Source organism: Caloenas nicobarica, chromosome Z (genome assembly GCF_036013445.1).
Source record: "Caloenas nicobarica isolate bCalNic1 chromosome Z, bCalNic1.hap1, whole genome shotgun sequence".
Taxonomy (NCBI): domain Eukaryota; kingdom Metazoa; phylum Chordata; class Aves; order Columbiformes; family Columbidae; genus Caloenas; species Caloenas nicobarica.
The window spans coordinates 2,604,424-2,632,378 of NC_088284.1; the positions used below are offsets into that span (position 1 = coordinate 2,604,424).

A 27,955-nucleotide genomic window follows, 5' to 3' on the forward strand; every position below is an offset into this window, starting at 1 on the left:
TTCTTCGCAGCGGGCAGAGGCGCGGGCCGGCGCAGCCCCCCGCGGGAGGCGGCGGGACCCGCGGCCCCCCAGCGCGGAGACTGGCGCATGCCACAGCGCGCCTCGGCCCCGCCGCCGCCTTCCCCCCGCCGCCCGCCGCCCGCCGCTGCCCGCCGCCCCGTCCCGGCTCCCGGCCCCTTCATGCGCGGCGGACGACATGCCCGTTTTGTAGCCGGGGGCCCCTCCTCTCGTCCCGCATGTTCAGGACCAAACGCTCGGTGCTCGTTCGGCGGCTCTGGAGGAACCGTGCGCCCGGCGGCGAGGAGGAGGAGGAGGCGGCGGCGGGGGAGCCCGGCGGCGGGGCGGCGGCGGCCGAGGCCCGGGCTCATGTTTGCGGCGGGGGGCGCGGGTGTTGCCCGGGCAAAGCGAACCGCGGCGGCCGGGCGTCCGCGGGCGCGGAGGCGGAACTGAAGGCGCTGACCCACGCCGTGTTGAAGCGGTTGAAGGAGCGGCAGCTGGAAGGCTTGTTGCACGCCGTGGAGTCCCGCGGTGGGGCGCGGACCCCCTGCCTGCTGCTGCCCGCCAAGGCCGACTCCCGCTTGGGCCAGCACTGGTACCCGCTGCCGGTGCTGCTCTGCAAGGTGTTCCGCTGGCCCGACCTCCGACACTGCTCCGAAGTGAAGCGCTTATGTTGCTGTGAATCCTACGGCAAGGCTCACCCCGAGCTCGTCTGCTGCAACCCGCACCACCTCAGCCGGCTCTGCGAGCTAGGTAGGGCGGTTTGGGGTGCAGGGCATGGGGGTGCGGGGCATGGGGGTGCAGGGGATGGGGGTGCAAGGGATGGGGATGCAGGGCTGGGGGTGCAGGGGATGGGGGTGCAAGGGATGGGGGTGGAGGGGATAGGGGTGCAGGGGCTGGGGGTGCAGGGGCTGGGGGTGGAGGGGATAGGGGTGCAGGGGCTGGGGGTGCAGGGGCTGGGGGTGCAGGGGATGGGGGTGCAGGGGCTGGGGGTGCAGGGGATAGGGGTGCAGGGGCTGGAGATGCAAGGGATGGGGATGCAAGGGATGGGGATGCAGGGCTGGGGGTGCAGGGAATGGGGGTGCAGGGGCTGGGGGTGCAGGGGATGGGGGCGCGGGGCATGGGGATGCAGGGCTGGGGGTGCAAGGGATGGGGATGCAAGGGATGGGGATGCAGGGGATGGGGGCGCAGGGGCTGGGGGCGCAGGGGCTGGGGGTGCAAGGGATGGGGATACACGCTATGGGGGTGCAGGGGATGGGATGCCGGGGCTGGGGGTGCAGGGGATGAGGACGCAGGAGGTGGGGATGCAGGGGCAGGGGTTGCAGTGCTTGGGGATGCCACTCCGCTCCGTGCGCAGTCGACTTTATGATTTATTTTTCCCAGAGGGGCAAAAACCCCCAATAAACAGCCAAAAAACCCCCTTTTAATTACAGTGTTTTCCGATTTTTAATTTTTTAAAATTTTTTTTATTTAGGGGAGGGGGTTAGACCGCCCACCCCTCTCCCCCCCCGCCCCCGGGGGCTCCGGCGCTGCCTCCCCGCCGTCCCCAGCCGTACCGGGGATTAGGGGCCGCCTGGCGCTGCCGGCCCCGGCGCTGCCGCGGCTCCGGCGAGCCAAGGAGGCCCCGATCAGACAGCCCGAGCGGCAGATAGCAGGGAGACTGGCGCCAGACGGCCCCTTTTGTTTATCTGACAGCTAAATATCAAGGCAATCACCGCCTCGCTGCCCTGCCTCCAACCCCCAGAGCTAAGACAAACAGTTTTGCTAAAAGAATGCCACTGTTATCATAAGTTCCTATCTTTTTTCTTTTTTTTTTTTTTTCTTTCTCATGGCTCTGCCTTTATTTTCTCTGTGCTTTTCTAATTCCAGAGTCTCCCCCTCCACCCTACTCCAGATATCCAATGGATTTTCTCAAACCAACTGGTAAGTGGACTTTTTCAATGCAGACTAAAAAAAAAAAAGGGGGGGGAAAACAGCCCCTTTCTCAGGCGAAACGTCTCCTGCCTTTGTCATGCTGTGATGCATTTTGCTTTTGGGCTGCCTGCATGCTTCTGTGCCTTCTGATACCCCTGGAACAATTAACATATAATTTATCTCGGACATTCTCTGCACAAAGTATTATTTTAAAACTCTGGTAGGAGGGATTGCAATGCAGCACAGGCCTTTGCTGCTCAAAGTCAGGGAAAAAACGTGGGCTCTGGTTGTAAATGGCACAGCACCCCTGCCCTTGGGTGAATTTGCAGGGATTTAGGTTGGGATGCGGCACAGCTCTGGCCAGCATCTCCCTGATGGTTGGGCATCCTAGCAAGACTTGACAAATGGAGCTGGTCTAAATCTTTGTGTCTTTTAAGGGAGCCTATAATCCTGCCTTGTCAGGTTGAAAAAAATAGGGAAGGGGGTTGAAAATTTGTTTTTCTTCTGTTTTTTTTTTTTCTTTAGTACCGTTCTGCATGCCTGTTGCTTGTAATTGAATGTCAGGGTGCCAGAGGAGAAGCCCATTTGAGGCTGGCACCGGCTCTTTTGCGGTTGTCTGCATAAACTCCTGGTTGGCAGCGAGCTGGCCGGCTGGGAGATAAATTGGGCTGGAGGAAGGAGGCGAGGTGGGGAGAATCGGAAGCGGGGGGAGCTCGGGGACGAGCAGCTCCTGGCTCCCCCAGGATTAGTGCATCTGGAGCGCTGGCTGGGGGACGGTGGTCGCTGTGGTCGTGTCCCTTGGTCACAGCGGGCAGGAGGGGCATGGTGGTACAGGAAGGTAAAGATAGATGTATTCCCGAAGACTAATATCAGATCTTTCTTTTTTTTTTTTTTTTTTTTTTTTTTTTTTGCCAGAAGAGTAGTTTCTATAAAATTGTTGCTATTCACTTTCTTGGGACTGGAAGAAACCCCGAACTTGTGGTCGCTTTGGACACATGGGGTGCCATCCTGCCCACTACTCCCTCTGAGGCTGGACTGTTGTTTTTCCCCACTAAGAAACACTAATAAGTCCTTTTTATGCCTTGTGGAAATAAGCAATGCTGTTTAACAAACAAAGCATGAAATATTTTGCCTCAGCATTGAAAAACAGGAGATAAAGGCTCATGAATGAAAGAGGAACATGGGGAGGAGGTTCAGCATCACCAGCACGTGCTGGGATGCAGAAGGGCTGTTCCATATTAGATTCTGAGGGTTTGCTGCGTCGCAAAGTTTAATGGGTTTGGATGAGATTGGCATCATTTTGACTGCATCCCTGCAGTGCTCCCCCAAAAGTTTATATTTGTGTTTTTTGCCTTTGCTTCCACCCAGTGATGTTCCTGGCATGTGATACAAAGGGAGTCGGAGCTGCAGGAGGGAAGGGTTAATGCTTGCCTTTGGTTTCCTGTAAGGATGTTAGGATAAATCTATTAGCAGGGTTTAAACATCCAATCTGCCTCTGCCAGGACCTCATTTTCAGTTAGCCGAGTGATATATTTATTCATTAGCAAGTGTTGACATAAGGTAGCAAAATGTGTGTAAACAGAAAAGCCACAGAACATGAATGTGCCATTTCGAAAGGAAAAGTTATTCCTATCGGCCAATAGGAAGTGATTAATGCTGCCCATCGGAAACGCAGAAACAACGGGGTTACTCACCAAAAAGTCCTCCTTTTTAAAAGAAAAATCCATTTGGCAGCTGAGCTCTGACTAACGGGGCCGCGACAGGCACCAGCGGAGCCTGTAAGTCTGTTGTTGCAGGTGGATTTTGCAAGCTCAGGGTTTCTCGGCGTTTCCTCTGCGGAGGGACCGAGGATTTTCCATCCCAGCATCGGTGCCATCTCCTGCGGCATTTGCCGAGCCCCGTGTTGAGGATTGCTCGCCATGGATGGAAGAGGGACAGTAGGTGATGGTGGGAAGGTGTGAAGCGTTTTACCTGGTTGATGTACATGACCTGTCTTCTCCTCTGACACTTTGCGTGGGAATGGTCCCTCCATTTAGCCTTGGGCAACTGCGTCTGCCAATGGCGCTGGGAGTGTGGGTCCAGCAGCAAACTTCTGCTTTTCCATCAAGCGTGATAGTGGTCATAAAAATATTGACGCATTTAGTGCAACGTCTTGTAAGTGCTTCGTAGGGTCGAATGGACAGGAATACCTGGACCAGCGTGGGGTCTGGCAGTGGTCGCCGGTGCCCATCATCATAGAAAGGTTTGTGTTGAAGGGACGTTCCCAGGTCCCCCAGTGCCCCCCCTGCCATGAGCAGGGACATCTGCACCAGCTCAGGTTGCTCAGAGCCCCGTCCAGCCTGGCCTGGGATGTCTCCAGGGATGGTTCAGCCACCACCTCTCTGCCCAACCTGGGACAGGCTCTCACCACCCTCAGGGCCAACAATTCCTTCCTCATGTCCAGCCTGAATCTCCCCTCTTGTAGTTTAAGACGGTTACGATGGGGTTTACATGTTTTTTTGGAGATGATGGGGGTTGGGACAGGCTGTGTCGCTGGCTGGAGGAACGCAGGGATGGACATGGAGCTGGGGGTTTGCTGCAGACCGTCACATGCCACATCAGATTGTGTGTTGATAGAATAAATCTGGTATTTGTGCGCTCGCCATAGAGTGCGAAGGTCTGCCTTCGATAGCAGGGTTTCCTGCAGGAAGGCTGTAGGTCCAGGCTGGGTTGCTCGTTCATCATGAGAGGACTTTCCTTTTTAGATGGGACATTTGTGGGGATGGGTGACCGTGGCTTTGATGGGGCCGGGCTCACCCTGCTGTTCTGGAGCCGTGTGGGTGCTCAGCATCCCCACTGTCCCTGCAGGAGCTGCTGCTTGTGGCTTTGTTGGAAGCGAGATGGACAGTGGTGTCCCCAAATAATCCAAGCAGATATTTTGACCCATGGTTAAGTGGGACAAGGGGCTGCGGATGATTGTATCCATTGTGCTTCTGGGTGGCTGGTTGTGGTGTGCTGGAGTCATAGAATGGTTTGGGTTGAAGGGACCTTCCCGGCTCCCCCAGTGCCCCCCCTGCCATGAGCAGGGACATCTGCACCAGCTCAGGTTGCTCAGAGCCCCGTCCAGCCTGGCCTGGGATGTCTCCAGGGATGGTTCAGCCACCACCTCTCTGCCCAACCTGGGACAAGAGTATGAATAGTGCGAGAAACCCACTGAGATGTCGCTGCAGAGCTAAATGCCCTCCTGTGGCTTTGACTTTCAAGGGAGTTGGAGGTTGGGCAGCTTCCAGGAACTTACTCGGTACCTTGCAAGGTTGGGCTGTAACTGTAATAACTGTATGTCTCTGCGATGGTTTTATGGTGTGAGAAGGCAGTTTTGGGAGGGGACTTACATGCAGAAGGCTTGGGTAGACCTCCGATCCTACAACCTTTCCATTGCTGAAGATAAAATGAACCCAGGTACTGTCTACTAGTGAGAGATCTCTGGCCCATGGGAAGAGTGCGAGGATGAAACCAGTATAAGGCAGAGAGCCCAGGAAGGTCCCACTTTTGTGTCTGTCCCATACCTGACCATCATGCTTGGTCTAGAGTCGAGGTGCATCGGCTCTGTGTCCTCTAAAGACATGTTGGAGGGTAATTAATTGATGAAGGGAACTGGCTGTTGGATGATGGGACATGGGAATGGAGCTGATGGTTTTGAAGGGCTTTTCTTTGGTGGACAGTGCGGATCAGGGAGCAGTCTAGGTGTTCAGGGAGGCTCCAGATCTCCTTGTTCTCAGCCTCAGTGCAGAAATGCCAAATGGATTCAGAGTCAAACTGGAGCAGCGTTGCTCTAAGACCCACTGCTAGGGTGGCGCATTTTAAGTCGGGATGGGATTTTCTCCCACTGATGTGCCAGCAGAGGACCTGGTCATGGATGATCCCAACATGGAAAGGGCAAATTATGTCCTTGATTCCACAGGGGCTCGTCAGGGTGCTGTAACGGGGAGTGGATGCAGCCCAGCACATGGCAGGGTGGTCCAGCTTGCGTTCAAAAAGCGTCTGTAGCCCAAGCAGCTGAAGCCGTCTCAGGGAAAGGGCATGAGGAATCTTCTGTCTGGGTTAGAAAGGGTTAAAAAAAGTGAAAAAGCGCATTTCTTTAAAACACAGAAAGCACGACAAGGCGTTTAGAGAGTGTATCGTATACAGTATTTCACAAGTAAGTCCATTTCCCGTCTCCCCTATTGTTTTTGGTTTGATTAAGTATATCCTGTTAAACTGTATATTCCTGTTAGGGCTTCTAGTTTACTCTGATAAAATGAGGCTATGCAGCCAGGAATTTCTTTTTCACTGGGATTTCAGGGGATGAAATCTGGGAAAATGGCTTTATCAGTAGGGAGAAAATTACCTCTGCTCTCCTGGTGGTGGCCCTTGCTTTGAGATACAGCATGGTGTCATTAGGGAGCCCAAATCTGATGAAACCCCAAGTCCCCAAGAACCTGCTGAGGACCAGAAGGTTTGTGTGAGCTTCATGGATCTTCTCAGGCATGGAGTGTCCTTGAGCTTTCTTCCCCCCGTGGTAGTGACCAAAAAGCTGGAGTTTGCCTGTAGGACGTGGGGATGGGTGATGGCTCCTGGCTGTTGTCATCTGGAGGAGCAAATTTGGGATGGGATGGTCCAAACCTTGAGCTGGAACATCTCCACGCATCACGAGAACCCTCTGACGGAGCAGCCCATCCTACCCTGCCCTTGCCCTTTGGTGGTGGATGGAGGAGTAGATCCAGTTGCCAGCCTGTCCCTGGAGGTGACAGCGGGGTGTAAGATCTGCCAGCAGCTGGTGGTGACAAAAATTGAGCCGAGGAACGCAAGTGTAGACCGTTTGCCGCAAAAGGGCGGCGATGAGACACTTCCCTTTCGGTTCCCATTTCGGTGACTTACAGGTGTTGACTAAATCGGGTGCGTAAAGCCACGATTTAAGCATTTTTGGGAGCTCGCTTACATCAGAACGACGAGAACCTTGATCTCGTTACTCGGTGGCTTGGCCAGAGAGGTGACAGCCAGTCTGTAATTTTTGCTGGTCTATAATCAGCCTTGGCTGGTGATGAAGCACAATGCGCAGCCTTGATCGAGGCGGCGAGTTAGGGCGGATGCTTCTTGATGAACTACCGTCTCTGCGCGGACAATTAGTAATCGCTTCCTGCTAAACCCTTTGGAATGTGTGTTCCGCTCACGGCAAAGCTGGGAGCCTGCGAAGCGTTGCCTATATACTGATTTTTTTTCTTTTTCTTCTCTCCAGCAGATTGTCCAGACTCTGTGCCTTCCTCCACTGAAACAGGGGGAACTAATTGTCTAGCCCCTGGGGGGCTTTCAGGTAAGACATTTCTCGTTGCCCTTGATTTTGGCCGCGGGTTGCGTTGACGGGGGGTCCTGACGGACGGCGAAGTGATGCTGGGGAGCTTTGGGGATGCGAGCGGTTGAGAGAGTCGTGCTCGAAGGGGGAATTAGGTTTCATTTCGGTAGCAGCCGCGTTCCTGTTGTGCAGAGAGGATGTGTTGAAATCCCAGGCGAGGTTCTCCATCCCCAAAAGCCCGTATTTCCTTTAGATTCCAGCTTTACGCTCCATTAATTTTTGGAGCGAGGCAGGAAGAGGCGTGTTGGGGAAGGCGAGGTGCTCTTGGCCACCCCTTCGTTTGGATACATGGATGATTGGAGCAGGTGCGGTCGTGCTTTGTAGAAGTGTTCAGTGTCAAGTTCTCCTTGACTTGGTGGTGGTGGCATCTCTTGTCTCTGGGACGAGAGCCATGCTTGGGCTTTGGTCCTGGTAGGGTAACCAACATCCCACATCTCATGTGTGAAACTCGTGGTGCCCAGGGATGAAAGGTGACCCTGTGTTTTGCAGAAGATTTTGCTGAGGCAGTTGGTTTTGATGATCCTTACGGGTCCCTTCCAACTGGAGATAGATACTCCACGACTTCCCTTGTTTGCCCGTTTGCCATCTCCTCCAGCCTCCAGGTGCCGTTATGGGATGGGGGTTCAGAGGGTGGTCTCCCCACCCCTGTTGGGTTTTTCATAGAATCATAGAATGTTTTGGTTTGGAAGAGACCTTTAAAGGTCATCTAGTCCAACTCCCAACACGTTTTCCAAGGCGTGATGTCTCCAACACCTCATCTCCTATCCCGGACCGGCCAACTCTGTGGCTGGGCTCTGTCTCTACCAGGATTAAAGTGTCTGAAACCATGTACCTGCATGTACTTGCCGATGTTTGAAGGTGCTTTCCTTTGTGGAGATGTCTCCTTGATTTATGATTTATTCATCGCCCTGAAACTGGAATTTCAGAAATAGGTCGGCGCGCGCGTGCGTCTGCCCCTGCGTCTCTCCAGGAATTGCGTTTGGTGTGGATGTCTTTAAGTGAGCCTTGTTTGTTTTTCTTTGGGTGTAATATATACCCTGTCTGTTATTTGAGAGGGGAGCATATTGTTTGTTCAAAGGCCATAATGAGAATTAATCAAACGAAAGGGGGAGAGGGAAAAGAGAAACTTGTCGCTGCCTTTCTGAATGCAGAAGACTTTTGGGTTTGTTGTTTTTTTTTTTTTTTTTGCTATAGCTTTAGGGAAGAAAAAAGACTGTAAAGTAGAAAAAAGACAAGAGCAAAACAACACAATAAGGATGTTGTTAGGTCTTTTTTTTTTTTTTTTTTTCCTACTGAAACGCACCCGTTGTGGAGGGGAGGAGAGAGTTCAGTTCCACAGGATACCACATGAAATAAGCAGAGGAAGTACTCGCTTTTTAAAAGGGGGATTTTCTGTAAGGTTTCAGTATTGATAACATCTTGTCTGGCTGCTCCGCTCCCGAAGGGAAGGGAGGGCGGGAGGTGGGGGCTCGAACTGCAGGAAATAACACGGCTCGTTCCCGGTGCCTCCCGAAGGGCTGCGGGAAGGGGAGCCCCAGCTCCCCGTAGAGCCTCCTCCCCCCAAAAAAGCACATTCCCCCTTGAAAATTCCATTTTTTTCCTATTTTATTATATTTGTATTATTTCATGAGATGTTGTTTTTTTTTCCTGGGTCATCATTATCAAAGCTTCCCCCCCCACCAAGCCTGGAAACAGAACCTTTTTACAATCATTAACCACTCTTTTTTTTTTTCCTCCCCAAATGTAATTGTAGCCATTTAGTTTAATGAGGAGCTGATAGGAGAGTTGACTCATGAAGGGGATATGGTTAGCTACCCAAGCCCTGAAACAAAGCCGAATGCCTCCACATGAAAGAGCATTTGTTTTGAATTTGCTCTGATTTACTGGCATCTCCCTTCCGCGCGCAGAAGTGCAGCCCTGAAAATTCCCAACTGGAGAGACCCAGTTGAGAAAGGAAAATAAACGCACTTTGCAGCACTCCTCCAAAGCTTTCTCCCTTTTTTCCGCCCTCCTTGCGTATTTAGCAGAAGAGCGTATTGGAAGGTGGTTTTAATGAGTTATTGGCAGGGTACATTGGGGAGAGCTTCGGCTTGGTCTTACCTAAGTTTGGGAAGATGGGGATGGGTGATGCTGGGTGGAGATTCCATCATCACCTCCAGTGCAGGCTGGATTTGCTGCTCCTTGATGAAAGGGTGGCTTTAAGAAAAGCGAAAAAAAACCCCTAATTTGGGTAGATTCAGAAACGGAGGCTGGGGAAGAAGACATCATGGATGGTGGTGGTGGGTTCCTGTAGCACCATGGGCTTTGGCCACCGGTGGATGCTGGTGTAGTGGTGGTCAAAGCCAGTAGACCCGCGCTAATGTCTGGAAGCTGGAAGGGCAGGATTTAGTGCAGCAGATCGCTCTTGACACCGAGAATTTGGGAACGGGGCCAACCTGGGGTTTCACAGCCATTCTGGCAGGAAAACTGCATGGGGGGGGTTGAGAAGATGAAGGTTTCTGTTCCTGTTCCTGGCTCAGGAATGAAATATTGGGTAGTCCTTGACGTGCTGGTGTCCTCATCTCTCCCCAGCTGATGCACCTCTCGCTCCCCTCGAGGTGTTGGCTCTCGGTTCCATATTCTTGCCTTTATTTATTTTCTTTATCGATGGTTACTCTGCGGGTAGGTCAGGCCTCCTTGCTCACGGTGATGGTTGTGCTCAGGTATTACCAGTCCAGATCCTTTGTGTCCTCGATGTGGTTGAAGAAGAAAGCAAAAATATCCCATTGGAAATAAAAATAATCTCCGTAAATAGGAGACAGAGGGTGGTTTTTCCTGTATTTTGAGCTGGCTCGTTCCCAGCAGATGTGTTCGGTTGTGACTCTCCTTTCAAGCAAGCAAAGCCACGCTTGGGGAGCCTGGAGGTGGCCAGCTTGTGGTCCGGTGGCATCTGATGGGTGGCAGCTGGTGGGTATGACTGTGCTCTGTGGGTAAGAGTGAGCAGATGGCGCTTGATGGTGTCGGTGCTGGGTCTCCATGGGATGTTCTCCACCCAGCCCTGGACATCTCTCTCTTGACATGGGGCTGGTGGCTCTCGGCTGATGTGGAAGGTTGTGGTGCCCATGGTGGGCGAGAAGGTGACTCTCCTGCAGGACAGGTGAACTGTGGTGGACCTTCTGGCAAAGTCAAGCTCTCCAAGAAGCCCAGAGCTGGCCATCACAGAGGAAAGGGAGATACGCTGGCTTGTGTCCTCGCCACCTCTGCTGCTTTTTTAGTTTTTCATAAAATGCCAAACCTGGGAGTTTACCCAGATTTCAACCCGATCTTGTTGGCTTGCCCCGACTTTGGAACCACCCCAGGGTCTCCTGGAGCAAGTGAATGTTGAGTGATGGTGCGTGGTGGGTGCTTGACCAAGAGTTGAAGCTGGGAGACAGACCCAAAAGGCTCTTCGGGAGCAAGTGCAGCCTCAGTTTCCCCCTCCCAACCTCTCTGTACCAAAAATATGGGAAGAGACCTCTAGAAGCTGGAGAAGCATCAGCGTTGCTCCCTGCCCCAGCGGTGGGACCTTGTCTGGTTTAAGGGACCTCTTGGCCGAGTGACAATTCATTCTGAAATCGCGGGCAGGCCGGGAATGTTTCACTATGTCTCTGATCCCCGCTGGTATCTGCTCGCCGGGGAAGCAGCACCTTGTCCAAATCCGGAGCCGCTGGCCCCCAAAGCGGCTCCCCCCCATGTAAACAGGATCCCGCATGGTTTCTCCGGCAAAGTCCTCCCTGTGTTTTCCCATTCCCCCCTGCCGGCTCTTTCCACCTCCCTCTCATACAGAGTTTATAACCTCCTGTGAAATGCCTTTATTTACAAATTGGCATCCTATTATAATCTGAAATTGAGACATCTTCCTGTGGAACTAGGATTGTATATTTGTCCCAGGGATAAACAATTGCTTGGGATTTTTTTTTTTTTTTTTTACAGTCACTTACTCTTGGTTTATTTTTGAGCATATGTCCTTTTAATATATATATATATTTTAATTACTTTGAGCACCGCACGGCCTTGCACCCGTTCCTTCCCAACCTCATTGCAGATGCCACCACCCCGTCCGCCCCCCGCCTTTACCCCCCTTGCTAAAAAAACGCTGTCCCCTCCTGGAAAGGACAAGGTTATCAGGGGTTAACGCCAGGATGACAGCACTGGAGCCTCTGGAGCAGAGCAGGCTGCCTGCCAGACTAGGAGCCTCCCGGCTCGGCTCGCACATCATCTGACCGTGGCCGGCGGGAGGAGGGAGCCGGCGCTTGGCACCGACCCCGGGGCTCTTGGCTTGGCCACCCGCTCCGGTTCCTTTGGCCCCGTGGGGTTGTTTTTTATTTTTTTAATTTTTTTATTTTTATTTTTATTTTTTTTTTTTTAAGGGAGATCTCGACCTGTGGGGACCCCTCCTCGGGGATGGACCCCTCCTCAGGGATAAACCCCCATGCTGCTGGGGCATCCTCCCCCCAGCTCCTGGCTTTTAGCTGATTAAAATCCCCCTCAAAGCAAATAAGACCTGTTTAATCATTATTCGTAAGTGATCTAGAGCCTTTGCAAGTTACTCTTCTAGGATGAGTTTTTAAAAAAAAAAAAAAATGATGGCAGAGATGCTCCCCCCATTAAATGTTCCAATCCATCCCTGTCCAGGTCCATTAAATTCATTTTTTCTGGGTGCCGCCAGATTTTCCCAACCAAACGGTGCCTTGAGAGCAGTTGGCAATAAAATGCAGAAGGCGACCCCATAACCAGCAAGTCCTTCATGGTGGGGGACCATGACAGGTATCGCATGGGTTTTATCCCGCTTTTTAGGGTGGGATGAGGACAAAAAGGTGAATTTTGGAAGTTCGGCGTGAATTCGAGCCGCGCTCCACTGGCCAAAAAGATGTCCCGACGAGTGCCGGCAACTTGATCGTCGGAGACATTTAAAACTCGCCGGGACACAAACACTCGTAGCGGAGCAGCCGCGGGCTGGCAGGGATGCGGGTCGCATCGTTTCCATCCCCGCCGTCTTGCCAGCGGGTATTGCTTACGCCAGAGGAACCAGTAACGTTGACCAGTAACATTAACCACACGCGTTTCCCCGCCGCCGGCCGGGGGGGGATGCCCATGGCCAACGCCGATGCCGTAAACCTCCGCGCTGGGTTAAAACGGGGAGGGGGGTACACCCCATTTTAGGGTGTGCAGGGGGAAAAAGTAGGGTGTGCGGAGGCTTTGGCTCTAAGCGGGTGTTTTATCGGGGTGGTGGGGTGGGCGGACGGGGGTGCCGTCTACGCCGCCGTCCCCAGCCGGCGTGAATGACCCAGGCCGTGGCCTGGCCGCCTGCCGACTGTCACAAAGGAGCTTCCTTTCCAGTTTATTTTCAGCGCCGAGATATTATTAACCACTCAGGCACGGGCTCTCCTTGTAACCACCTCGGATTTTTTTTTTTTTTTTTTTTTTTCTTTCGCCTAAATCGCTTTGTTTTCACCCGCGAGGCCGCCGGTTTGGCTCCGGTGCCGCCGGGGGTACCGGCCGGGGGTACCGGCCGCGTCGCGGATGCTGCTGAGGAACCGGGAGGGCACGAGGGGCCCGGTGCTGCGCGGGGCTGGGGGCGGGGAGGGGAAGGAGCTCGGTGTCTCGCAGGATTTCCGCCCGCTGGCGCTGGATTAGCCCCTTTTTTGTTATGTATTTCTTAATTTATTAATTAATGTATTCATTTCTAATCATCTTTTGATAAAAGCGTCATCTTGGGTGTTGCCGGCTGCCTCTTCTTTTGCAGTTTATTTATTTTATTTTATTTTAGTTATTTATATTATTGGGTTTTTTCTCTTCTCCTTCTCTTTCTCTCCTCTTTCTCTCCTCTTTCTCTCCTCTTTCTCTCCTCTCTCCTCTTCCTCTCCTCTTCCTCTCCTCTTCCTCTCCTCTTCCTCTCCTCTTCCTCTCCTCTTCCTCTCCTCTTCCTCTCCTCTCCTCTTCTTCTTCGTCCTCTTCTTCTTCGTCCTCTTCTTCTTTGTCCTCTTCTTCTCTCCTTTCTCCTTCTCCTTCTCCTTCACCTTCTCCTTCACCTTCTCCTTCACCTTCTCCTTCACCTTCTCCTTCACCTTCTCCTTCACCTTCTCCTTCTTCTTGCCTTTTCTCTCCTCTCTTCCTCTTCTCTCTCCTCTTATTTTCTTTATTTTCTTTTACTTTTTCTAACACAAGAAAAGAGCTTTTCTGGGCAAGCATTGCAGGGATTTTCCATCCCCGTCCAGGGAAGGGTGGGGGCTTGCATCCCCCATGCACGGACCTGCTGTAGGAGCCACCCCTGGGGGGGTCTTGGCTGATGGGCTCGAGCCTTTGGGGCCAAAAAGCTTTTACTGGGGGGTTTTGTGCTATTGGGGGTTGCTAACAGGCAGCCCTTTTCTCCCCTTTTTTATTTTCTTTTTTTTTCTTTTTCCCCTGTTTTTTTTCCCCTCCCCTCTCTCGGGTAGCCATTTAAATACGTGATGATAACTTTCACCCTGTTAATTAACAGGAAACATTGGGACAAGACAGGAAATTACATCAGTCTTTTTATGAGGAAAGAGCCAAGAAAAAAAAAACCTACAAGAAAACATAGTTATTAGTGAAAGGAAAGAAAGTGCCAAGGGAGGAGGAGAAAGAAAAGGAAAAAAAAGGAGGAAAAACCCCATCCCATGGGCCCCGCTTTTCTGAGGGAGGCTACTCCAGTATTTTTATTTTTATTATGTCGAAAAATATTTGACTAGCAGGGTCACCTTTGCTTGAGTGCGACGCTTGGGCTTCCCGAGGAATCTTTTTTTTTTTTTTTCATGCCTTTTCTCAGCTTCCTTCCCCAAACTGTGAGGCCTAGGAAGCTCTTGGCCGGGAGACTAATTTTGGTTTGGCTGCTCAGCCCTTCAAATTGGTCCCCACCCAGTGTCATTATCTTGGTTTTAACTTGCAAGGGGAAAAGAAAGAAAAAAAAAAAAAAAAAGAAAGAAACACCCTGTAAGAGCTGGCTCAGCCCTTCGGTACCCTTTTAACCTCGCTGCATGAAAAACCTCCTGGCTTCAGCTCCCTGGTTGGGTTGTGCCGGCAACGCCGAAGCAACAGAGGAGGCTGCAGGAGGTTCTGGTGGTGGTCTCGGTGATGTTCCTCCATGTGCAGTGGTGGGCACCTGGCTCTGTGGTCCTTCCTCTGCCTCTGCTGAGGATGAAGATGCCAGGTGGGGTGGTTGCAGGAGGTCTTGGTGATGCTCTTCCCTGGATAATGGCGAGTACCTGGCTTTGTGGTCCTTCTTCATCGTCTGTTGAGGATGAAGATGCCAGGTGGGGTGGTTGCAGGAGGTCTTGATGGTGCTCCAGCCTGTGTGATGGTGGGTACCTGGCTCTGTGGTCCTTCCTCATCCTCTGTTGAGGGTGAAGGTGCCAGGTGGGGTGGTTGCAGGAGGTCTTGGTAATGTTTTTCCCTGTGTAATGGTGGGCACCTTCCTCTGTGGTCCTTCCTCATCCTCCCATGGGGATGAAGTAAGATGCCTGGTGGAATGGTTGCAGGAGGTCCTGGTGATGTTCCTCCATGTGCAGTGGTGGGCACCTGGCTCTGTGGTCCTTCCTTATCCTCTGTTGAGGATGAAGATGCCCGGTGGGGTGATTGCAGGAGGTCTTGGTGATGCTCCTCCAAGTTTGGTGCTGGGCTCCTGGCTCTGTGATTCTTCATCCTCCGTTGAGGATGAAGATAACTGGTGGGGTGGTTGCAGGAGGTCTTGGTGATGCTTTTCCTTGTGTAATGGCAGATACCTGGCTCTGTCATTCTTCCTCATCCTCTGTTGAGGATGAAGATGCCAGGTGGGGTGGTTGCAGGCGGTCCTGTTGATGTTCCTCCCTGTACGATGGTGGGAACCTGCCTCTGTGCTCCTTCCTCATCCTCCCTCAGGGATGAAGTAAGATGCCTGGTGTGCTGCTGGGTTTTGGTGAACCGTCTTTGGGCTGAAGTCCTGGCTCCCGTGGGCTTTCCCACCTTTTCCCTGAATACCTGGGCAGGTGGCGAAGCAGATTTCTCCATTAAATGAACAACTCAGAACTGCTCAGCCTCCAGAGCATTGTTGCAAATATGTACCTATATGTGGCTGCAATAAGTGAGGCTATGAACTGTTTTATATATATGTATTTAGGTTGAATATATATAGATTACATATAGGTTGCATATATATTGAATTATGTATTGTATATGTAGGTTGAATGCATTCAACATAGTCATTATACATTATATTTGATGTATTCGATATGATGAATATATAATGAATGTTGAGTGTATTCAACGTATATATGTAGGTTAATAAAAACCCCACATACGTATAGGTTGAATAGATTTTGTTTGTAGAGCTACCAGTGCTGTATCAATAAGAGCTGGCTCTGCATCGGAGAAACTCGGGTGTTGGGAAGGTGGGGAAAGTTCAAACATCCTTTGCTTTTACAAGTTGGCGCCGTATTCGGTGATTTTTGGTGATGGAAACTGATGGGTTGAATTTATAGATGCTAAATATTGCTGGGCATCACCACGGGGGAGGAACTCCCACCACGGCGGGTGATGCAAAATAGTACCGGAGGGGTTGTGTGGCTTTTTGCATGTTGGGTGCCAGGTGAGGTTTTGAGTGGAAAAGCAGGGAAAACAGCAAAAGAGTCCTCCCACATGGGACAGCTGCCGATGACCCAATGGCTGGGCTCCGGCAGCACCTTCCAGGGCAGAATGGATGGAGTAAATAACTCCATAAAATCATCTTTCGAGCAGGAATCAAATAGCAGCAGTTTTATTTGGAAAAGGAGTCGGGAGCCTGAAGTTACATCACTACGTTTGAACTGATGAATTCATTTTCTTTGGAATCCGAGCTGAGACTTTTTAGCTCATTATAAGGAACAAACCCATAAATCTTCATGCGCCGAGGCCCGTAGTTTTCCTGTTCTTTGTCACAGCCGAGCATGGAAAATATATCTTGGGCATCAAGAGCACGAAGTCTTGACACACCTGAGATGTTCCACCAAGGTTATTTTCTAGAGTATGGGTGCTGAGCCCCACATCCCCTCGGCGATGCGCAGATGTGGGTTCTGCCCCCACGGGAGGGTGTTGCTGGGTCTTGGCGATGCCCAAATCTGGATTTTGCACCATGGGGCGTGCTGCTGGGTCACGGTGATGCCACCCTGACTGTGGCCCTGTCTGCTGCTGCCACCGAAAGTGGGGTGGGATGAGCATAAGGAGCTGCTTTTTTTTAGTGTTTTTTTTAATTTTTTTTTTTTTTTTTTTTTTTTTTTAAATCCGAGTGCTGCCGATCTGCCCCGTTTTGTAGCCCGGGGCAAACCTCTGCCAGCCTCTGTGAAAGTGGGGTGCCAATTCCGCCAGAGCGCCGGGAGGGTTAATTACTTAATGAACGTAATATTCTCTATAATTGCGAAGCGTTATTAATCCAGAGCAAAGTGAGAGGCGAGGAGGGGAGGGGCGTCTGCATGGCCGGGCTTGTGAACTCCATCCGAACGCCGTCCATCTGTCCGTCCCTCGCTTGCCCCCCTGCCCGGGGAAGGGCTGACGCTGTCTGTCCGTCAGTCTGTCCGTCGGTCTGTCCGTCCCTGGGCGGCGACCCTGCCTTGTACGTGAGCGCTTTTCGCCGCCCGCTCTTAGGAATAGGCGTGATTAGATTATGAAGGCAGACAGAAGTAATGATTAACTTTTTCAGTCTGCATGCTGTCTCCAGTCTGGCGCTGGGTGTTTTTTTTTCCCCCTAAGTAGGCCCTGGCCCCGCGTCGACAGGGTATTAGGTTGTAAAGAAAGCCAGGAGGAATGAAGGCAAGGGAGGGAGGGGAAAGAGAGGGAGGGGGGGAGCCTTTTCCATTGGATCCGGGGCTGGAATTTATTGGCAGGAATGCAGTAAATGCTCCAAATGCCAGCCCAGCTAAACAGTTTTCATAATTGTTACGGAGCAGGGCACGATGGGCGTGAAAAGGACTTTTGTTCCAACCCTGCTTTTTCCATGGGTTTGCATCCCTGCGAGGGATGCTGCTCTGGGAAAGGGAGCTGGGGGATTGCCTTTTTTTTTTTTTTTTTTCTTTTTGGGGGGTGGGAAACACATATTTACGTCTGTTTTCAGTCTTTGGGGAGAATTCTAGGTCGGTGTGCTGCTTTCGTTATTGAGATGAGAGCGGCAGCGATGCTGTGTGTGTGCGTGGAATGCAGTTGTGGGGGGGAGAAAAAGAACCCTAACACACATCTGGGTATTAGGTATCCGTTTGGAAATCCTAGACTGCTCTGCCTCACTTTTTATTAAGGTCTTTACAAGGTTTTTAACATGTTGTCAGCGGAGAGCTGCGGCTTTCCTGGGGGCCTGCCCTCCCCGGGGCATCGCTGGGTACCAGGTGACCCCCCCGCCTCCTTGCAACGCCGGAGCTTTATTTTTAATTGCAAAAGCGTTTTAAGGTCTTCATCCTCTAAAACCGAGCTCCGCGGCTGTGTTGAGAAGGGGCTGTGACCCTGGGGTTGGCGTGGCCTCTGGTGGCTTCAGCGTCTGTGTCGGTGGCTTATCCCTGGGCTGGAAGGGTGATGGGCAAGGATGCTGTCGTGGGAGCCTCCAGCACAACCCAAGCCGGGAGAGATATTTTGGCAAGCTCATCCTCAGGTCTGATTTGCATGGTTTTTAAGTCAGGAACCTTTTGTGTGCTGGTTTCTCCTTCTCAGAAGGTTTCTGGTGGAGATCTGGGTTGGGTATGGGTGGAGAAGAGGTGTGTCTTGGTAGTTGCAGAGGGTGAAGCACGGAGCTTCATCGGTCGGCTGGTACCGACCCCAAGTCACTAGGTGGTCTCATGGCAGCATATCATGAACTCTGGCTTGGGGTTCTTGTGTTTTCCAGAGGAGCCTCTTGGCTGATTGTAATAAAAATGCGATTATTTTGGATTGCTATCAAGGTAGGGGAGGAGATTGGAGGGTTCACGGGGCTGTGGAGCATCCTGCAGCACCTCAAGCAAGTCCTTCCAGGGTATAGAATCACGGAATAGTTTGGGTTGAAGGGACCTTCCAGGTCCCCCAGTGCCCCCCCTGCCATGAGCAGGGACATCTGCACCAGCTCAGGTTGCTCAGAGCCCCGTCCAGCCTGGCCTGGGATGTCTCCAGGGATGGTTCAGCCACCACCTCTCTGCCCAACCTGGGACAGGCTCTCACCACCCTCAGGGCCAGCAATTCCTTCCTCATGTTCAGCCTGAATCTCCCTCCTTTAGTTTAAAACCATCACCCCTTGTCCTATCGCAACAGGCCCTGCTCAAAAGTCTGTCCCCATCTTCCTCACAGGCCCCTTCTAAGCGCTGAAAGGCCGCACAGAAGAACAACAACGGGAACATAGGAGCCAAAATTTCTGGGGGTTTTCCACATGGGTCTGCATGTCCTCATGCCTGTCTGGGTGGCCTGGGGGGTCTTAAAATCCCCATGGGTGCTGGCAGCACCCTCTGGAAGGGTCTCCCCTCTGGAGCCATCTCTGTGTCCCACCCTGTGCTGGGTTGCAGCTTGGGGAAGGGATTCCTGTCCTACCGCTTTTTTGAAACAAGGGAAAAAGTTTTCCCACACCTTTGAGGGGTGCAGCAGGAGAGGCAGATAAAGAAGGTTCTTTAAATTAAAACTTCAAAAAATAATTAGACTGACTGTATACTAAACAACAGCAAAGAGGCCCCATTTACTGTAAATATTATGAATGGATTTGGCTGGCTTCTTCGCATCCCCACCCTTCCTCTAAGGCTTTTTCTCTTGAGCTGAGTCGAAATTCGGCCTTCAGACAGCACGGTACTCTATAATTTGCATGGCTGATGAGGCCCGAAGCCTGGTACGGAGGAAACTGGAGTCAGCTGGCTCCTCTCTAACCGCTGCAGACAGGCAGACAGGCATTTTTGGTGTGCGCCTGCATGGTTTTTTTTTTCCTTCCCCCTTGTAGCTGCAGCTTTGCTTGGCTTTTAAAGAAAATGGGCACAAAAAAAAGGGTTGTTCTCTTCTCGAGTCGTTTTTAGCCGTGGTAATTGATTAATCACCGTAATTAGACGGTAGCAGTGACTAATAGGATGTTTATGAATCAAATTTCTGGTTTGGTGGACTCCATGAACTCAGCAGTTTCACTTTGGTTCTTTCTTTGCCATCTTTTGATGCAGGGGACATGGGGGAGCTGGACTTCCCTTCATACCTATATATTGATCACCCTATATTTTTCAAGCTTGAACATGTCTCCTGGGCCAGCCTTGGTGTTTGCCATACTGGTGCCCACTCTTGAGGCTTTTTCGGTCTGTAACAACATGCTTGCAGAGACCCTTTCCTGTTTTTTCGTGCTTTTGTGTCCCATCCCTGAATTAACCCTCAGTGGTCAGGCCTGGGTTCCAGGTTGGGAGAAGGTTGACTCAAGGTGCCACCAAGCTGGGGTGGGAACCTCAGGGGATTTCCTCAGATATCAGTCATCTCTACCCACTGCCCACCCAACTTCGTTTTTGTCCTGATTTCACAAGAGGGTTTCCCAGCCCTGGTGAAGGTCATGGAAGTCCTTGGTTGGGTCATCAGGGGACTGAGCAGAACATTCCCAAGCTTGTAGGTCACCTCTAAAATGAGTCCGAACTGAAGCCGTAGTTACAAATATCGGGAAACCCCAGACTCCTTCCCCTGATGACTTCTGCCGAATTTTATCTTTTGTGCCCCCATCAGACTCACAAGGTTTCAAGTCTCTTGGCAACATCTTGGCTTCTCGTTACCAGCCCTTAGAACTGAAGTCTTGGGGGAAAACTCAGACGGAGATTTATTTTCATGCAGGGTTGACTTACTTTGCTGGGAGCAAGGAGCCGTTCAAACGATTGGGTGGGCAACTTGTTAATAAATTAAAGAAATAATCTTAAGACTCTTTAGCCTGCATGACTACTGTATATGTTGAGTAATAAGAGCTGCCTAATTAGGCACAGACACAAATTTATGGTCTAGCCTGTCAATCTGCGGATTAAGGACTCTGTAAGTACCTACTGACACGATGGGCTGTAATGGCTCCTAAAGAGATGTGATGGTCTATCGTGTCAATAATCCACAGATTAAGGGCTCCCTAAGTATGTGTTGACGTGACCGACTGTCCCAGCTCTTTGGAGGCTCTTGTGTTGGCGCGGTGGAGGGACCCCAGGGGCCACCTTGGGTGGTGGCATCCCTGCAGTAGGTCAGGGCTTATTTTCTCTGCAAACAGCAGGATCTTTAACACATGACCATCTTCTAAATTAGCCTTTCAGAAATCATCCCAGCCATCAAAAGCAGGGGTGGGTGAGGAAGCCGAAGCTGTCTAGCCCTTGTGTGCAAGGAGATATAAAAGGTTTGGGGCAAACATTGCCGTGGGTGGTGTCTCCAGCCTGCCCACAAACTCCGCTAAAGGCACAAAGACCCTTTTCTGCAGCAGGATATATCCTTTAATTGGGATTTTTTTTTTTTTAACTTAGCTTTTGCAAAACATACCTGGAAATCTGGCCTTGAATGATTTTTCTTGGGTTTTGTTTGTTTGTTTGTTTGTTCCCTCGCCCAAGTAGCTTGTAAATTATCTGAGAGACTAGAAAGGAAATATAATTTCCCTTTTTGGTGCCTGTTTTTCTTTGCTTGGATGAGCTGTGTGGTTGCACATCACGCTCGGTGTTCTCTATTTGGGGGGATGTCTTTTTCCCGAGATCCTGCAAAAACAGCACCAGTTAACATGAGGGGCGAAATTGCAACTGGAGTGCCCCGAGGACCCTCCAGAAGAGCATGCAAAACCCCATAGAAACCTCTGGGGTTTGTGTCTCCATCTCTTCCGTCTCAACGAGCAGGAGAAGATGAGGGGCTTGGCTCTGCCCCGGGCTCGCAAATGCCGCTTAAGGTCAGCCAGGAGAGATTACTGGGTGCGAGACGCGCTGAGCTTGGTCTCAGCCTTGGCCCCGGCCAGACGACACGTTGTGCTGACACCAGGCCAGCCAATTATTTTTTTTTTTTTTTTTAAGCACAGATGCCCTCCACATGTGCTGGTGGATAAAGGAGGAAGGACCCTGAGTTCATCTGCTCGTCGGCGGTGCCCACATCGCTTGTTTTCCAGTAGAAAGCTGCCTCCTGAGAAGCTGGGCAGGGATCTCACCATCCCTCCGGGTCTCCTTTGCTGCCCCAGGAGCTCATGGGTCCTGGTCCTTCTAGGAAAGGTCCATAAGACCAATCTCCTTTTGGTGCTGTGATTTCTTGGTGGACATCTACATGCATTTATCTGTTGCCTTTACCCATTTGTGTTGGGTTATCGGTTGTGTGTGCAACGCGTCTGCCTCCACAGGAGGGCTGGATGAAGGTACCACAAAACCTGAGCAACCTGATCTGGGTGAAGATGTTCCTGCTCGTGGCAGGGGGGTTGGACTAGATGACTTTTAAAGGTCTCTTCCAACCTAAACCATTCTGTGAAAACGAGGAGACCCTTGTTAGCGGTTCAGGGTAGATGATGCCATGGTGAATATTGCATCAAGGTTGATGTTTGGTGGGAAGCCCAGCCTCAGGGATCGCAGAGGAATGAGGAAGAGGAGGGAGAAGTTTAGGAAGAGCATGAGAAGATGCCTTGTGTCAACACTAATCTTAAAAAAATAAATATATATATAAAACCAAACAAAAATACATCGTTTGAAACACTTCTACAGCTGGATAACTTAATTTACATCTAATCCTAATATAATTGAAGAAAGATCCAGTCGCAGGCATTTAAAAACCTGGTCGGGGAGGCAGCTGTACTCCCATTTTCAGCGAGGAGTTGTTACTATTGCAGATATCGGTGACGATTTCGATAGCTCTTGACTCGATCAGATGGGAGTAGTCCCGGCGGGTGAGATCGCTCCGTGTGTGCTAAACTTGCTGTTTTCTTTAGAGGTCCGTTGATTACAGGAAAACCTTTAGCTGTGTCAAAACAAAACAAAGAAAAACAAAAGATTCCCAGCCCACCTCCCCTCGACGTTCATGAACTTGGCACCGGCACAAGGCTGAGATCCAAAATCCAGCCGGGAGCTGCGTTGGTTTTTTTAATTTTTATTTTTGTTTCTTAAATTCAGTTTTGCCAGAATGTGTCGATTCTTCCTTTTTCATCCCAAGCTCCCAATAAAACTGCCGGAGCTCAGAAAGAAAAAGCACAGATGACATGGTTTCATCATCCTAAAAGTGTTCATGTGTCGAGGAGAAAAGCCACACCAGAAATTTTCCGCCACTTCGAAGCGATGTGGGATGTGAGTCCTCCTACCACAGCTTGGGTATGGGGACGTTATTGATAAATTTGGGTGTTTCTTGTGGTGTGAATATCCCATATCCACCTATATCCGGACCTCCTTGGTTTCAGAAGCTTTTAATTTTGGGGGGTCATTGCTCCGGTTTCGCATCCTCCAGAATTTCTGTGTGGATGTAGCATTTTCTTTAGCATCTGTCCCCAGCGTGGGATGATGCCCTGAGCCCTTGGGTACCACGTGCACACCCAAAGATAGAGAAATCCTGGCTTTTGTGGTCTTTTATTGAACAATTTTGGGCAGGAGTCGATATTTGGGAAGGCCAAGGCAGGCGGTGGGAAACCTGACGGTCTCCGATGCTGGTTGGTGTGTTGGGCAGTTTTCGGGATGATGCTTTTGAGGGGTGCGCCAGTAAAAGCCTCAGTAAAATTCAGGAAAGTGTAAAAAATATGGAAAAAAATCGGTTTTCCACTGGGCATATGACACTGAATAATGTGGTTATTCTGGGACGTTGCTGGTGATGAAGTATCAGCACCAAGTTTAAAAAAAAAATGTTACCCCAAAGACTTAGGGGGTTTCAAAATCTTGCCTTAATTTCTCCACTTAATGCAGAAATGTGCTCTGCTTTCAATGGCCTTTCTCCGTAGCCCCAACTATAAGTGATCAATATGACTAATTCTCTAAATTCCTGAGGGCAGACTTGCTTTATTTTCAGTTATTTATATATATTTTTTTCACAATAGGCTTGCACAACGCACTGGGGGGAGCCTGACTGAGCCCCTAGGCGGCCTGTAATGCAAACCATGGAAAATACTAATAAATCAGTGATAGCAACAAATGGAGGGATGCTTAATAACGAAATAATAGCGCGGATGTTTATAGCATTGAACATTATAATTGTTTGCTGGAATATGGGAACGCTCCCAGTTTGCTGGGAGTTTTCCAGGCATTTAGAAAGGGATGTGTTTGCTCGGAGGAGCTCGTAAAAACGAGGCTTTTTTAACTAAAAACAAGAATCCCACAGTGTTCTCCTGGGCTGTCGCACACGAGGACACGCTGCGGGTGATGCGGTTGCAAATTTCCCGGGATCTGGGGGGTTTTTTGTGTGGGTTTGCGGAGAGGGGAGTGGGATGGTGGGTCTGGATGAACCCGGCTGAGTGTTTTGGGGGCGAAATCCACTTATTTGCTTCATTTGCCCACCAAAACAAAAAAAAAAAAGCCTTTTGAGGAAAAAAAGCCTCCATGACTGTAGGAAGCATCTCTGTGTCGTTTTTTCCTTCTGTCCCCAGTGATGCCACTGGCTTTTCCCGGCCGATGCCGAAATCAGGGATGCAGGTGGGACCTTGGGGTCCCAAAACTGTGAAAAGCGGCTTTGGTGGCGGCTGGTGTGGAGACCCGATGCTGTTACCCAAGCTCAGCCCCTGGTATTCTCATGGCTTTTTGACTAGACATCCACTCAACATCTGAATCCCGGGAACTGAAGAGGCTCTGGCATATTTATACTGTGTGCTGGCGTTGGGTCCTTAAAAAAAAAATATATCCTGCATTACCTAAGACTTGTCCTTGAGGTCTGGTCACCCCATGTCATTGAAAAACCTAGTGGGATTCATTCATGAACTTTCAGCCCTCTATAAAGGTCTGTTCATTCATAGCCAAGGCAGTTTTCTTTTTTTTTTTTATAATGCGCTGGCAATTAAATAACTCTTTGTAAGCGGCAATGAGCTGCTTGTTACGTGGTCTTCACTAATGCAAGAGCAAAAATCAGGTGAAAAAGTCTTTCTTTTTCCCTCCTGCTAAAAGCGGGGGCTTTTGCTTTAAAATAAATAAAAACCTATAGGAATTTCAGCAGGGTTCAATGGACCTCGCTCCAAAATTCCCTTAATTGCTGTGAAACAAAACGCGAGAAGCTCTGACTGTCACTGGCGGGTGATCGACGAGGAGTGTGCGAGATGGGGATGGATCCAGGAGCATCCCCCCGAAATTCCTCTTATGTCCCAGGCATCCCCCCACAAATTCCTCTGTCTCATGGATGGGTGGGAGAAACACCATCCCAGGGGTGTTTCTTGCCCTGTTGGGTGCACCCTTGGGTGGGGGGCACCTCATTTGGGTTGAGGGAGGGGCGGCTCAAGTTGAGCCCCCTCCTTGGTCCCTCGCACGGTGCCAGATCTCAGCAGGATATAAAATTATCCACAAAAAAAAGCACCAAAAAAGGAAAGTGGAAGGATAAACTGGGACATATCCTGATGCACCCCACACCCCAGCCACCGGGACCCCCATCCCCAGTTTCAACCAGAAGTGAGGGTCCCTGTTTTTGGGGCAGACGCAGTCAGGCCCATTTTTAGTAGCTGCCTCCAGAAACTGGAGAAAATATTTTCCTTGCTGGCATAGAAATGAGGAAATGAAAAGTGTGTGGCCGGGTTCTTTTTTTTTTTTTTTAATTTTATTTTTAAGAGCACAGTGCAGGGCTTGAAACAGAACTCGGAGATGGGAGAAAAAAAATGCCTGCTCTGGGGAAACTGGCTTCTTAATAGCAAAAAAAAATAGAAAACGGGGCATGCTGCTGCCATTGCTTATGTTGGTGGGGGTTTAGGGGACTGCTGAGGAGAGTTTTGGGGTGCTGGGTCACCCACTGTCCCCCATCCCATAGCTACTCCCATGGTGCAGGGAATTATTTCGGTAGCTCTCACTAATGCGCATTCCCAGCTTTTTTTTTTCTTTTTTTTAAATATATTATTATTTTTTTAAAAATACAATTATAGGGATGAATAGTTCCCAGGTCTTAACATGCCTACAGAGGCTGGAAGGAATTACCCGCTGAGCAGCGCGGGGATCGTCCGTCAGGAAAAGGGGCTTTTTCACATTCCTCAGCCTCCCCCTTTGCTTCTTCCTCCTACGTCGTACCCTCGCTGCTCACACGGGGTAGCTATGGGCCGGGGAGTTGAAAGAAGGGCTGCGGGACAAATTATTGGGGTTTTTTTAGGCCGTTTTTGTTAACGAGTGAGACATTCCTGGTCCCCACTCTGCCACCATCTGACGGTGCTTCCTGCAGGTCGGGGCTTCATCCGACGTCTCCATCGCGCAGGGAAGACCCCCATGGACTAGAGTTGACGAGTCCTTGTCCCCTCCGGTCCCATGGGTGACCTTCAATGTGCTTTTCTTAGCAGCACCTCATTGGTTTTTTTCGGCATCTGCACACAGTAGATAATTATTTATGGAATGGATCCGTCGTCCGGTGGGTGCAAATAAGGGGATTTAGGGTGTTTGGTCTTGCTGGATGCAGTTGGCTGGAGCATCTTGGTTCTCCTCTTGGCACTGAAGGTGGTTCTAGTGATGGTTTGGGGTTTGGTGGGTCTGAAGCCACTTCTGAAGGTGGACCTGGTGATTTAGGACCCGTAACTTCAACCAGAGCTGAAGCAGCACAAGAATCCCCCAAACTAGGGTCAAGTTAAGTGGTGTTCGTGGTGGCCTTTATTTTAACACCTGGCTTTTGGAAAAGGTGGATGTGCTGTGGGCATTGGTGTGTGCATGGAGAGCAACGTGAAGCATTGCGTCACTTTTGGGTCGTGTTACCCTTTCTCGGTGCTCAATTTCTCCTTTTTTCTCCCGTTCTGTAGATTCCCAAGTTCTTCAGGAGCCGGGGGATCGGTCACACTGGTGCGTGGTGGCATACTGGGAAGAGAAGACGCGCGTGGGTCGGCTGTACTCTGTCCAAGAGCCCTCCCTGGATATCTTCTATGATCTACCTCAGGGGAATGGTTTCTGCCTCGGACAGCTCAACTCGGACAACAAAAGCCAACTGGTGCAGAAGGTCCGTAGCAAGATCGGCTACGGCATCCAGCTCACCAAGGAAGTGGACGGCGTGTGGGTGTACAACCGCAGCAGTTACCCCATCTTCATCAAGTCGGCCACACTGGACAACCCCGATTCCAGGACGTTGCTGGTTCACAAAGTGTTCCCAGGTTTTTCCATCAAGGCTTTTGACTACGAGAAGGCGTACAGCTTGCAGAGACCCAACGACCATGAGTTCATGCAGCAACCATGGACTGGATTTACTGTTCAGATCAGCTTTGTGAAAGGCTGGGGCCAGTGCTACACGAGACAGTTTATCAGCAGTTGCCCGTGCTGGTTGGAGGTTATTTTTAATAACCGATGACTCGAGACAGAGTGGACTCATGACATTTATACTACTTTGCTGCTATTATTTCCTTCTGAGTGCTTGCTTGTCATGCAAACTTTTTGTTTTTTGTTTTGTTTTGTTTGTTTGTTTGCTTTCCCCACCCCCCTGTTTTGAGAAATAGCTTATGGAAAGTTGTTTTTTTTTTTGCCTTGGGTATTTTGATAAATATCTCTATTTTTTCAAAAGTGTGAATGACCAATAACTCAGAAGGGTGAGAGAAGGGAGCGAGGGGGATGGATTGCACGTGATAATTATTTCGCGCCTCTGAAAGGATTATCCTATGCGATCAGTGGATTCAGAAGCCACTCGCTGTATATTACAGCTCCTTCTCTTGGATAGAACAACAAGATACCTGTATTTTTTATGCACCACTGTCCCCTTGCCGCCAGCCGTCCCCGGTGACGGTGACAGCGAGACCCTTTCCCCAGCGGTGCTATCCCCACGTTGCCGCCGAAGGATGGTGCAAAACCTTCCCAATCAGGTCTTTACCCCCCTTTTAATTTAATTTTATTTTTTTCTTGTTTCTGGGTTCACGTCTTGTCACTGTGTTCATCCTTCCACTACTTTTTCTTTTTTTTTTTTGTTTTGTTACGGTCGTGGGTTGATGCAAGGGGGGAAAACAACGGCGGAGAAACCTCGCGCACGGCCCGTGCTTTATAATTTGAGCTGAGATGCGAAGTGACAGAAGCTTAAGCCTAAAAAAACAAAGCGAAACAAATGAAAAACAAATGGGAAAACAAAATAAAAAAAGTGTTCACGATAGTTGGTCTGTTGTAACCTGCTTAGCTCAGGTTATCCCAGTACCATCCTATCTGGAAATGCAGTTGTGCTTTCATTTCTTCTTGAATTCATACACGAGTATGATACTTTTACACTGTTCTTAGCTCAATGAGCATGTTTAGACCTTAACATAAGCTATTTTTCTAAATATAAAGGTTTAAATGAACAAGAGAGCATTCTCATCGGAACTTTAGCATTGTAGTGCTTTGGAAATACACACACAAAAAAGGACTCCTTAAAAAAACCCCTGAGATTTATTAAAGAAAAAAATGTATTTTATGTTATATATAAATATATTATTACTTGTAAATATAAAGACGTTTTATAAGCATCATTATTTATGTATTGTGCAATGTGTATAAACGAGAAAAAAATAAGAAAGATGCACTTTGCTTTAATATAAATGCAAATAACAAATGCCAAATTAAAAAAAAAAAGAAAAAAGAACACGAGATTGGTGTTTTTTTCTATGGGTGTTATCATCCAGATGAATGTTTTTTCTAA

General features: G+C 50.0%; 1 protein-coding gene across 2 annotated transcripts; it reads left to right on the plus strand.

Moving 5' to 3' along the window:
- On the plus strand, positions 1-27,955 carry SMAD7 (SMAD family member 7). Of its 2 annotated transcripts, none has more exons than XM_065655917.1 (4): positions 1-750; positions 1,867-1,920; positions 7,166-7,240; positions 26,109-27,955. In XM_065655917.1, exons 1-4 carry the CDS (start codon positions 237-239, stop codon positions 26,645-26,647), a joined length of 1,182 nt encoding a protein of 393 aa, XP_065511989.1. In that variant the 5' UTR covers positions 1-236; the 3' UTR covers positions 26,648-27,955. The 2 variants fall into 2 exon arrangements, with proteins under 2 accessions (XP_065511989.1, XP_065511990.1); XM_065655918.1 differs by having other exon boundaries at positions 7,169-7,240.

What these genes read in the sequence shown, in the direction of transcription:
- SMAD7 (XM_065655917.1), top strand. Translation starts at nt 237, where the DNA reads ATGTTCAGGACCAAACGCTCGGTGCTCGTTCGGCGGCTCTGGAGGAAC. An exon ending in GGATTTTCTCAAACCAACTG is followed by an intron (nt 1,921 to 7,165) that starts GTAAGTGGACTT and finishes TCTTCTCTCCAG; the next exon opens with CAGATTGTCCAGACTCTGTG. An exon ending in AGCCCCTGGGGGGCTTTCAG is followed by an intron (nt 7,241 to 26,108) that starts GTAAGACATTTC and finishes CCCGTTCTGTAG; the next exon opens with ATTCCCAAGTTCTTCAGGAG.